The following is a 12,397-nucleotide window of genomic DNA, read 5'->3' as shown; positions in this document are numbered from 1 at the left end:
GTTGATGGTTGCCACTGAGGTAACACTCCTCTGGTCATGGGTGACTTCAGTGAGACCACTGGCACTGACAGGGCTGGCTATGTGGATTGTGTCAGTCCCCATGGGTCTGGTGACCATGGTGAAAGTGGCTCTATGTTCCTTGCCCTGAGCTGCATCGTTGGACTTGGTACTCCAATACTGGTGGTGCGGCGAAGGAGATCGATCACATCCTTGTGGATATTCTTACAAAACTGCAGGGTCTACAGAAGTGCCCAGTTTGTAAATTCTAACCACAGACTTGTTCTTGTTACTCTAAAGATCCAGCTTAGGTCCAGTTGACCACCACCTACTAGGAAAAGGAGGCTGGACCTGGCCAAACTCCAAGATCAGGCTGTTTCCATCAAGTCTGCATGCAGTTTGTGCGAGGAACATACAGACTTGGGTGTGACTGCTGATCCTAATATGATGTGGGAGACCTTCTATGACAAGACCCTGAAGGTTGTTGAGGGTTGTGTTGGTGTTACAAGTGTTCCATCTCGCAGGGCACCCTAGATATCATCGAGAGGTGTCACAGTGCATGGCTTGATGGCATCTTCGGTCTGTATCGGATGTATCAATGGCTGTGAGGGCTCTACGGACACATAAGGAGGCGTTTGTTAGAGAAATCTGTGAACAACTGACACACCACCTATGGTCTAGTGACCCACGTCCAGCTCACAGAGGAATAGAAGCATTATGCATATCCAAATCTGTTCCTCAGAGAGTTGCACTCAGGGCGGCTGATGGAACAGTCCTTTCGGATGATACTCCAGTTGTAACCCACTGGGCTGGCTACTTTGAGCATCTGTTTAGAGCTGATCCTCCAACTAGGATGTTGGATATCTCAGGGTCCACGGTTCTTGAGGCTGATCCCTCAATTCACTGTGAACCACCAAATCTCACTGAGATTACACATGTGGTGAACCAGCTGAGGGTAGGGAAGGCTGCAGGAATCTGTGGTATCCTGGGTGAACTTCTCCAGGCCAATGGTAAGGCTGTCCTCCTGGTACTGGAAGCAATCTTTGATTCCATTTGGTAGGCAGGCGTCATCGCAATTAAGTTCGAAAATGGCACTTGTCGTTCCTATCTGGAAAGGGAAGGGTGATGTCCTGGATTGAAGCAACTGCAAGGGGGATAACACTACTCTCAGTGCTGGGTAAGGTCCTTGCTAGGGTCAACCTCAACAGGATCCATGATCACTTGCTCACCTACCACAGACGGGTGCAGTATGGTTTTAAATCTAAGAAGTCTACCATCAGCCACATCCTGGCACTGAGAGTTCTCATGGAGCGTAAACACAAATATCGGCAGAGTTTCTTTGCAGCTTTGTCAATTTTCTTAAAGTGTTCAAGTCAGTTGACAAGCTGCCCTATGCGACAAACGGGGACTTTGTGGGACACCCTCCAAGTTGCTGGATATCATGGATGGCTTGTACAAAGTTACTGTGAGTGCTGTGCAGAGTGGAGGCAGAACCTCTGCGTTCTTCCCAGTTGATTCTGCAGTTCGTCAGCAGTGTGTTCTTGCTCCTGCTCTGTTCAATGTTTGCATGGACTGGGTGTTGGGCAGGGTCGTGGCATCCAGAGGCTGATAGGCATCTGTTGGTAAAAAGAGATTCACATATCTTGAATTTGCTGACAATGCTGTGATGTTTGCAGAGTCAATGGAGGCTCGGATTGGGGATCTCGAAAAACTAAGCGAGGAGTCTGAGTGTCTGGGCTTGTGAGTATCCTGGACAAAAATCAAGATCCAGGCCTTTAATGACTTCTTGGGTACAGCTCTCAGCAGTGTGTCTGTCTGCGGAAAGAACGTCACCCTAGTAGAGAGGTTTACTTACCTCAGCAGCAACATTCATGCCTCTGGTGACTCTTCCTATGAAGTCAGTAGATGGATTGGGAGAGCATGAGGTCGCTGGAAATAAGTGTGTGGTGCTCCCTTTAGAGTCCTGGTGCTTCCTGCTTTGTTACATGGTTGTGAGACATGGATACTATCCAATCACTTGAGATGAAGACTAGACTCCTTCAGTACTTTGTCTCTTCAGAGAATCGTTGGGTACCGCTGGTTTAACTTTGTGTCGATTGACTGGTTGATTCAAGGAGTTCCTAATGAGGCACCTTACCTGCATTTTGTGGTGCAATTTCCCAAGGGTGATCCAGCTCACAGGATCCTCACTGTTGACGACACGAGTGGCTGGACCAGGCCATGGGGACGCCCACATAACACCTGGGTGCGGCAGATGGACGGTCATTTCCGGAGGGTGGAACTGAACCATGTGTCTGCTTTCGGGGCAGCCAACCAGTTCCCCATCTCCATTTTTCATTCCACATAGTGCCACCAGCTGTATGCAGTTATGCTTTTAACTGCAAGCTGTAAACAGTAAACCTATGGCAAAGGTTCACAGTGACAGCTTCAAAATGCAAAATCCACACTTGGAATCAGTTCCAGCCCTTTTCCCTGCTTAATAGTTGATTAAATAATGAGAGAACTGCTCCCAGCTGGCTATGAAACAGCTTGTCAGTTAAATGTCCAAATACTTTTGCACCCCTTTAAAATAGGGGGACCATATATAAAAATGTCTGTCATTCTTAAACAGCACATACAATATTTTTGGTAAACACCTTAAATAAACTGAAAATTTACACTCTAATCGCATAATGATTGTATTATTTCAAACCTACTGTGGTGGCATACAGAGCCAAAATTATGAAAATTGTGTCACTGTCCAAATACTTATGGACATGACTGTATATATATGTACACAGATACACACTAGTAGTAGTACATAATACATAAGAAACTTGTGAACATGATATGAAACAGTAATTTCTTATATGATTTTTTTTAGAAAATGCAATATTTAAAAGCATTGCACAAAATACAATTCCCTATTTAAGAAGATATTGATATGGGATTTTTACTACATGCAATACATAATTTTAATAAAACAATTTAGGAAACAAATGTAATTCGTAAAACATAATTATTTATTGTAAACAATGGTAGTAGCACGGCGTAATAAGGAATTTCATTTTTGTTTTTCAAAGACATATCTATATCTACACACATACTGTATATAAATATATATACACACACACACACATATATATATATATATATACTGTATATATATACACACACATACACACACACACACAGTATGTTCATTTTGCTCATCTGCTGGTCCATTTATATTTATTTTTAGAATTAGTTGATTTTTTTTAAGTTGTGAGAGTATTAAATTAATTAACCTTTGAGGCAATGATGGCAAAGCACTTTGCATGTCACCTTGTCCATCAAATAAAAATGTGATCTTGCATATCATCTGAGTGAGCCCCAATGGCGCTTCAGGTTTGCACAATTCCTTTACAGCTATAATTCTTTTTGTTTCTAGCTATTAATTTAGTAATAAATTTTTTAAAAATTACAGAGAGGAATTAACCGTTAATGCATTCTAAAAGGTGCCAACAACCTATATGCTAAATTTTTGGAGCAAAACAAAATTCTGGTTGACTTGGAAAAGCAATTTATTTTAAAAATACTATACTAAAATACAAAAAATAATTATATTTTCTAAGGATCAGGAATCCTGCAATCTAAAAGTGATATTGAATATATAATACAGCTACGAATTCCCTATTTTAGACATGCAATACGAAAGCACTGCAAGAACAGCCATCAACTGGCAGCAGCAATAAGAGGATCATTTTGACATGTGGCACACTGATTTGGCTAAACATTTCTCAGCTCACATTGTAAGGAACATCAGCTGCTTTATTCCCTTAATAGCCATGTCTAATGCGATAGCCTCAATGGTTTTGTCCCAAGTCAAGGTATCAGCTCCAGGTCAGAAGGTAACATTCTGTTTACACGATTATTTCCTAAAGCACTTATCTGGCCTTGCGGTGTGAAAGTTGACTTTGCTCCCTATTGTGAAGCCTGAAGAATTGGTAAATTAGCCACACTGAGCTGGAGCTCAATGGCGTGAGGTGGGAGGTCTCCAAAGTCCCCAGTGTGATGCCCAGTGGGCCGCCTTATTAGCCGCGTCATCACAGTTCATTCAGGCAAACTGTAACAGTGTCACCAACATTCCCACACAAAGACAAAGTTCTTCACACAGTCTATAAACATGCTTCCCCTGGCCAATTCATCCTGCTTTGACACTGCTAAAAAAGGGTTTTCAAAACAGGAGCTCTCAATGAGGGGGAGCTATTCGTCAGGCTTCCTGGGAAGAGACAAAGCAGAGGTCAGTGAATAATTTATGATGCTGAGGATCTGCTACCAGATTCCCACTAGACAGATACACATAATGGCCATCACTAAGGAAATAACATTAAAAATTGTTGTTTTTAAAGAGTGAGATAAAACAGAATATATTCAAGAGCCAGTTTCAACTTTTTATGCAGCGATTATGCTATGTCACATCTCCTTACTGTAACAGTACAACATTATGCCACCATTAACTGTACAGCCTTTGCATTCTTCAAGTCACCCAAATATTTACCATTTAAGTCAGCAAAGTGCTTATATATCAGCATATAACAGAAACACATTATTTTAGTTTAATAAAAAAATGCCACAACACGTTTTAAATAGTGAAATCATGTTAAGGCTATCCGGTCCTGCACAGTTTGTCAGATATCTTTACTTGGATGAAATATCACAAATTCTTCAGCTTAGATTTCAACATGCACGCAATTAATATTAATGAGGAGGGATATCTAAATAAAAATGTACACACACAGTATGTAGTAAGTATATCTGCATTCATAGTATAGCCCTACTTTCAAGACAAGCACCAGTGGTCAATCACTTGAACAAAAAATGGACACATTTAGGAAAATAAGCTAATCTTATAGAAAGTTCATTACAGCTTCTTTCTGTTTACAGTTTTGCCAAAAAAGTGTATGCCGTGTAGTTTTTTTAATTATATGTTTTTATACCTAAATCACTGGATAACTATACCACTGGAAGTTTAGTAAATCCTGACTCCTCATCCTCCCCCTACAGAAAATGAGCTTATTGGTGTTAAAAAAGTGACCCCAAGGCTTTAGACAACAGCAGCATTAGCACATTTTCCATATGAAACAGCAAGGCATTGTGGCCTTTAAGTTCACACACATTAGAATAGAAGTGAGGAGATACACAGAAAACTGGCAGAAAAGGTCACTAAAAGGTTATTGGACAGATACAAGACAAAGTTCACACTGAGTGGCTATGATACCTTACAAAACGAGAATATATACAGTGCAAGTGGCATACAGTAAAATCATACAGTCGGCAACAAAGTGTAAAAGGATAAGAAAATTTTGTCTGCAAATATTATTTAAAAGAGTAAAACACAAGTACACATATTGCACACAAGCACGCATATACATTTACATCTGTTCATCTCTTGTTTAAGCCTTATACCTGCACAGGGTTCTGGACTGGAGAGCCAATCCTATCCAGGCAGGAACAAATCCAGAACATGATGTTAATCAATTTACTGGGTAAACACTTAACTCAGGATACAGTCACCCGTTAAAATGGAGTATCCAGAGAATAAACATAAAACCACAGAGATAACACAGACAGAGGAGTGAATCAAACCATAATACAGGACATTTTTTCAAAAAGCCTATCAATTTAAACTGTCTTTGTGTCGTCATTATTCTGTGTTGATACATATGCAACAGGCATACAACATCAAGTCAATAAACAGTATTTATTTAGAGGGTTGTTTTTTTGTAGTGCTCAGGTACTGTATCACGTCTGTGCAACTCAAGCAGCTGCCAAACACCCTGATGTCATGCATGTTAAGCTGACTGACATCTCCAAATTATGCTAGTAGAAGTAACAATGAACACATGCGTGAGAAGACAATGTGATGCATTTCTGCCCCATCCAGGACTGGCTCCTGTTTTGGGATCTGTGTTACCAAGATGGGCTTAGTTTCTCTGCATCCCCTAAATCTGAATAAGAGAGTCAAACTGTAAAGATGAGGCGGGGTTTGTAGTGTTGTGTTTTGTCTTCGGACATATCGTTACACTTGCTATATTTTTGCTTTTTTCTTATTGGATTGTGTTTTGTGTTTTAAATAAAAATAAAAAAAGCATGGAACAACAACATTGAAGTATCAGTTTCACATAAAAAAACAAAAAACATTAAAAGTAACTTCATCAGATTAGATTAAAACATCATGATTATTGAGCACTTTTATTCATGGCTAATCATCCATACCTGCTTAATGTTATATCTTATATTTAACAAATATTATTTTGTTTAAGATGATCTAATTCACACAAACAGCAGCCTCATTTATTTTATCTGCTATGGATCTGTGAGCCTCATTACATCTATAACTAATTTACTGTGCTAATAAAAGGAAAGGACGCTCGCTGCTACAAACTGCCACCCCACCATTTACAGCAACTTCTCCAGAAAGGTGGGTGAGTACTCATTTTATTACCTCTAGCAGAATTGCCCATTACTCTACAATACATTTAGTGAATGCATCCTAAACTGGAAGATGTCCATTTTAATGTTCATTTATTTTTATTTCCTTATAAACTAATAAGTGCCATGCTTCAACATTTATAGATTTTTATGTTTAGATCATAAGGCTAAGGGAACTTTCTAGTGCTAAAGCAGTACACTTTGAAACCAATGAAGCATTACTGCATGCAGATATAACTCATAGCTAAATAACATTGCTTCTGCTTTAAGTGTTCAAATATATTGTACATCTATTCCCTGAATCTGCTTTTTTCACTTCAGGGTTGTTGTTAACTACTATTTATCCTGGTAGCACTAGGCACACAGAAGGAACCAACTATGGGCATGATACTAGTCAACAGTACCCACACTTAATCAAGTCTTTGGGAGTAAGGGGTTATTTTTTGCCTTGCGCTCAGTGCTGCCAGTTTGCATCCCTGATTCCTCTGAAAATGAATTGCATGAAGCAGGTTTCAGAATCTGCATATATGTGAATGTATAATCTATGTGATCAAAGAGAAACAGGAAATACTTTCCGAATAGTGACCTTCAATTTAATTATTATGATATAACAGTTCAAATAAAGTCAAACATATCACGTTTGAGGTGTAATCTGGTAAATAATTTATTGATTTCTAATAAGGTTTAATGTATAGAATATGTTAAGGATGTGACATCAGCCTAGGCCCTAGAACAACTGTGCCAGTCAACAACTCATTTACACACACAGAAAGTTTTGCAAATGGATGCTCAGATCAAATGGAAATCAAAGACAAATGTGAAAGCACACACAGGAAATATGTTGTGGAAAAAATAAAAGGTATTTTGAGGTCAACAATGCTTTATAATTAAAAAGCATATTGCAAAAGATACTTCAGAAGAACAGTAAGTTTTTCAGCTGTTGTGTGAGGAGTGATGCAACAAAATAGAAAACGCGGTAGTTTCTCTTTTTTATTAAATAAAATTTACAGTAAGAATGCTATATTTTGTTTAATGAATCTACTGTATTTGAATTTACATAAATTATAAGCTATACGAACAACTTAACCTGCTGCTAACAAAACAATCCTAATAGAATGAAGAGTCTCCTCTCATTTAGAAAATTTCTTATGTTTTAATGCAAGTTTTTAAAATGCTAAAATCTATCTGGCACTAAGTGGCACTTGCTGTTCTGCATCCTACATAAGTAACCTATTAGCTCAACCACAATTCTGGTGACAGTTTTCATATCAGTGAATTTTAAAATGCTGCTCAACAGAATGATGTTGTAAATATCATACAGTAACACAAGTAAGCTAGCAAACTTCAGTAATCACTAAATTTAAAGGTTAAATATTGAATATATAATTGTCTTTTTAATTTAATTATGTTTTTAGGGTTTTTTCTGTTTGTGGCATCATCTAATTTGACAAACAACCCAAGATCCCTGCAGTCTGTGGTCTGTCACTTTTGTCAGGGTGAGTACCTACTGTGCAAATAAATGTAATAATATGATTTATAATCGGAAACAATTGGAGGTGTGATTGACCAGATAACAAAAAAAGAATAATTTTGAAAAACAATCCCTTTTAACCTACCTTAATGGAAGCACATAATAATATGTATTAACAGAAATGCTTCATGACTATCATACATAATGCTTTTATTACTGTACAGCAGATTACTCAACAGAAGCTCTGTATCTTATGCCTTTGGGCCCATATGTGCCGTCTTTTGACTTTACATGTCTATGTCTTGTCCTTTGCATATCATAACATTCTCAAACCTGTCTAATTCAATTTACGGACAGTGGACAGAGCTTATGCAACCAGTGTCAGGCACAAGGCAGAAACCAGTCCGAGGAGGAGGCATTAGACTGATGTAGGGCCCTACCATACATATTTTTAGGATGTGGGATGGAAAAGAGAGTACCCAAAGAAAAAACAATACATACACAGGTAAAAAAACATGTCAACTCCTTGCAGACGGGAATCGACAGCATTCTCATCCAAAATGCTGGATCTCTGAGGCAGATGTACTAACTACTATGTTTATTTATCCTTTGACGAGCAGATATCTTGTTCAAAGATAGTACCTGCCTTGTATCTGATGTTGCCTGGATTGGCTGTGGTACTCAAAATACTGACTTTTTTGTTTGTTTTTGCATGTTTGGTTATTTTCAATGGTTACATTAAAAGATTCATTGATTTCCATAAGTCTACTAACTGACAAAATCTGTAGAAGGAGAAGATTTAAAGTAAAAACTAGGAACTACTTTACCTAGTGTAAAACAGCTCGAACTCAGAAGCTGCCCAGTTAAGTAGCTGGAGATCTTCTATTATATGTATGTATATATACAGTATACATATGGTGGTATATAAAATTATAAATTGAAATTATATTAAATTATATTTTATTTATATGTATCTTTAAATACATGTACATGTTCCATTAGCAAATAGTATGATAGAGTGTTAACATGCTGAAAAAGCTAGGTGTGGCAATTAAATTTGAACATATTTGTCCTTGCATTACTAACAGCTTTAAATACTCTCCATTATTATTTTTGCCACTAAAAAATTTGCATAAAAATAAACCTTTAATGTCTAATATTCCATGGAGTATCCCATCAGATTTGACACACAAACAGCAGATTTCCTTAAAATAGTAAGCAAATATACTTGTCAGTGAAATACTGAGCTGAAGACTAAACTGATTTGACAAAGCTAACATTAACAAAAGCATATTGGAAATGTACTGCACAATATAAAGCGAGACATCAGCAGAGGTTTAACAGTGATGGAACTAGGACAAGTGGAAGACAAATAGTCATCTAGCTCCAAAACAAGGGGCAAAAAATGACATTAACTAAAACATTCATCCAGCTTCATCAAGAAACCACTTGCATTATGCTGGCCTCCTTCGAGCTGAATATGTCTTTTGCTTGGAAACTGAGTAGCCTTTCTTTCCTCATTCAGCTGCCTATTCTGGGAAAAGCCCAAAGAAAAACATTTAGATTGGAGGAGTCTTTGAAAAGTGCTGACAGTTGACTGATGAGTATCCATAAAATGACAAAGAATTGTTGTGTGGAGTCTGTGCATCACATAGGCGCTCCCTGGGAAACTAATTGCTCTGAATTGTTAATGGTAACATTATTTTTCTGGCAATCATCTCTTTTGAATGCCGAAAATGAGCATGAAACAGTTCTTTTGACTGAACATAAAAGTTAAATGTCCCAATGTTGATCAAATTAACTTCAGCTATGTGACAATAGACTATATTTGTGAGAAAATAATGAGAGGGACAAAGCATGATTTTATGCCAAGATTTCACAGTTGTAATGTAAAAATGTTTCTGTCAACTTAGAACAAGAAGAGTTTCAAAGGAAAGAAAGAAATGTGCCCATAATTTAAAATGCATAAATAAACTGAAGATTAAACCACAAAATGTCAAATGATGCCTGTAGGAAAGCTTACCTATAGTTTCTTTGACAAAGTAATTAATATAAAGAATTTTCTCCTTAGAAACTGCATTTTAATTGGTCATTAACGTCAGAGCCTTTATAACACACATATTTTAATAGCTTGGTCACTATGTAGCAAAGAGAACACCAAAGGCTGACAGGATAAAAAAAAATGGAGTTCCTCAAACAGTGTTAATGACAAGAAAAATTATCCTGGTAAAAACTGAACTAAAGAGCAAAACTGACTATTAAAACTTTAAAGGTTCATTGGTTTTAATTCAATATCCACATAAAACTGGAAATTTTGAAAAACAATGGTTTCATAGCACAAACACAGATGTGCCCTTTAAAAATTAAGTGCATACCTTTAAAAAATCTAAAGAAGAACACAAACCGTAAAAAGTTGTTTTGATGCCATTCACTGAAAGTTTAGCTCCCTAAACTGTAGGCCTTCGTGGCTTTGTTCTCTGCTTTGGAGACGGAACGCTATTTAGCAGTTTAAAGGCAGCAGAGGAAAAGACTTATCAGATCTGCTTTCAACTAGCACTAAATCTGCATTATTAGTTCAATGCACATAAGGGTAATACAAAGGCCCAGCTTGAAACCGCTCTGCCCTGTGATTATCGAGCACCAAACAGCTACTGTAGCTCAGCTGGAAATGTAGACCTACACTGCTTTTAAAGAGAGATTAGAGCCAAGGGGTGGAAAAAAAAGAAAAAAAAAAAAGCCCTCTTTACACTATAGATATCCGCACTTTCCCTTTCCTACTTTTTCTGGAAGGAGTGATGGTAGACAATGGGTCAAGATGGTTCCCAAAACCTTCTTGAATGGAGACACTGTTGGTGGTAGCACTCATTCAAAGTGAGCTTCAGTGTATTGTCCTCCTCGATCAGCGGATCAGAATAGTGTTTGCTGGTGGCTGCCAAAAGGTTAGCAGCTCTGATGAAAGGAATTGCCTATTATTCACTGCTCTTACAGAACTCCTCTATTGTGAGGCTCGGCCCACTGTTTCACGATGGAGGTCCGGATCTGCGGCTGGCTGCTCACTCAAAATGAGCAATTCATGTGAAATGCGGCCTTCGCAATGTAAAATTCCAAATTTCTTTTCCCAAAGACATGCTGATATTGACAACTTTGGTATTGTCACATTTTAATGAAATACATTATGACTTGTGGGCCCAATAAGTTAAAATACTATTACCTTCTGACTCCTTTTCTCAGCCAACGCTTCGTGGGAGGTCCCAAGTTTGCAGTCTGTTAAATCTGACAGGCTACATTTTTTTGCTTACCCTCTTTTTCCTTCTCTTAAGTAAAAAGTACCATTAATGTCAAGCCTATCCCACTTGCCACCATAGCTTACCATAGTGACATTCATGGTGTTAACATCTAAAATCTTCAAGTCACCATCATTACTACAACATTGTATTTCTTATATGGAATTTGCCATCTTTTCTCTCACATTCCATACGGCTCCTTGCCACTCTCCTTTAAATCAACGTAGTAAAACATACAAATCATTTTATTACATAAAATAATCATGTAAGATAATGTGCACACCTAACTAATTCAAAACTCACCAAGTTTAAGCTGTAAATATGGGTTATAACATAATCACAGACACACTTCCAAATGTTTAATAGGACATCTTTACAAATGCCTGAACATTAAATATTTTAATGCATCTGAAGACTGATGAATGGAGTACCTGACAACATCACAATTCTATAAACAAGAACATTTAATTCTTAGTTAGAAGGTTCAAAGGTAAATATTACTAAAACACACCATATAGTTGTACTTTAAAGAAAAACATGCAATAAAGTAAAACTAGAGTCTTACCGATCTAGAACGTAACTCAGTGCTTTCTGCCGCGTTCGTGAATAAACAGATGGGCTGTTTTCCCAAGCAATTAAATTGGAAGCATCATGGAAAAGATGAATGTTCACCAAGTCAAAGGTACTGTCAAGAAAACAACCATCACACAGTTAGTCATCATGGTAATGCTCAGAGACTTAGGTTTGAAATTAACCTCGACGGGACTGAAACCCCATAACTCATGACTTTATACCCCCCTTAACTGACAAATCAAATTCCTAGTGATAAAACGACAGACTAGGATTCACCTCTGCTTCAGTGTAGAGGAAGACCTTTCCTTTGAACACCTATCAGTATTATGTAGAATATGGAAGCATACCTGAATAAAACTTTTGATTTACTAAACTAGATATCCACACCAGGATCTCCTGGATTTGAATTCATATATTTACCTTGCTATTTAAATATGTATGACACTTTATAATAATTTATTCAGCAATTTGAACACCATTGCCAGCACCTGGTAAGCTTTTTCTTCATTTATTACAATAAACTTAACCTGTTTAGTTTTTGTAAAGGTTCCAGATTTAGAAAATGGCCAGTCAATCTTTCTCAAAATGGTAAACAAAAAACAGCAGTCCTTTCGGCCTT

General features: G+C 37.6%; 1 protein-coding gene across 1 annotated transcript in view; it reads right to left on the bottom strand.

The window, feature by feature from the left end:
• The window catches only part of LOC120540065 (inositol polyphosphate-5-phosphatase A), a 542,509-nt gene that overhangs the window by 110,922 nt on the left and 419,190 nt on the right, over positions 1-12,397 (bottom strand). Inside the window, exon 8 of the mRNA XM_039770535.1 lies at positions 11,771-11,890. Within this exon, the coding sequence (XP_039626469.1) occupies positions 11,771-11,890 (120 nt within the window). The remainder of the gene's footprint in view (positions 1-11,770; positions 11,891-12,397) is intronic.

Source organism: Polypterus senegalus, chromosome 1 (assembly GCF_016835505.1).
Source record: "Polypterus senegalus isolate Bchr_013 chromosome 1, ASM1683550v1, whole genome shotgun sequence".
Taxonomy (NCBI): domain Eukaryota; kingdom Metazoa; phylum Chordata; class Cladistia; order Polypteriformes; family Polypteridae; genus Polypterus; species Polypterus senegalus.
Note: the sequence above shows the minus strand (reverse complement) of the source record. Positions and strands in the feature narration are given on the sequence as shown.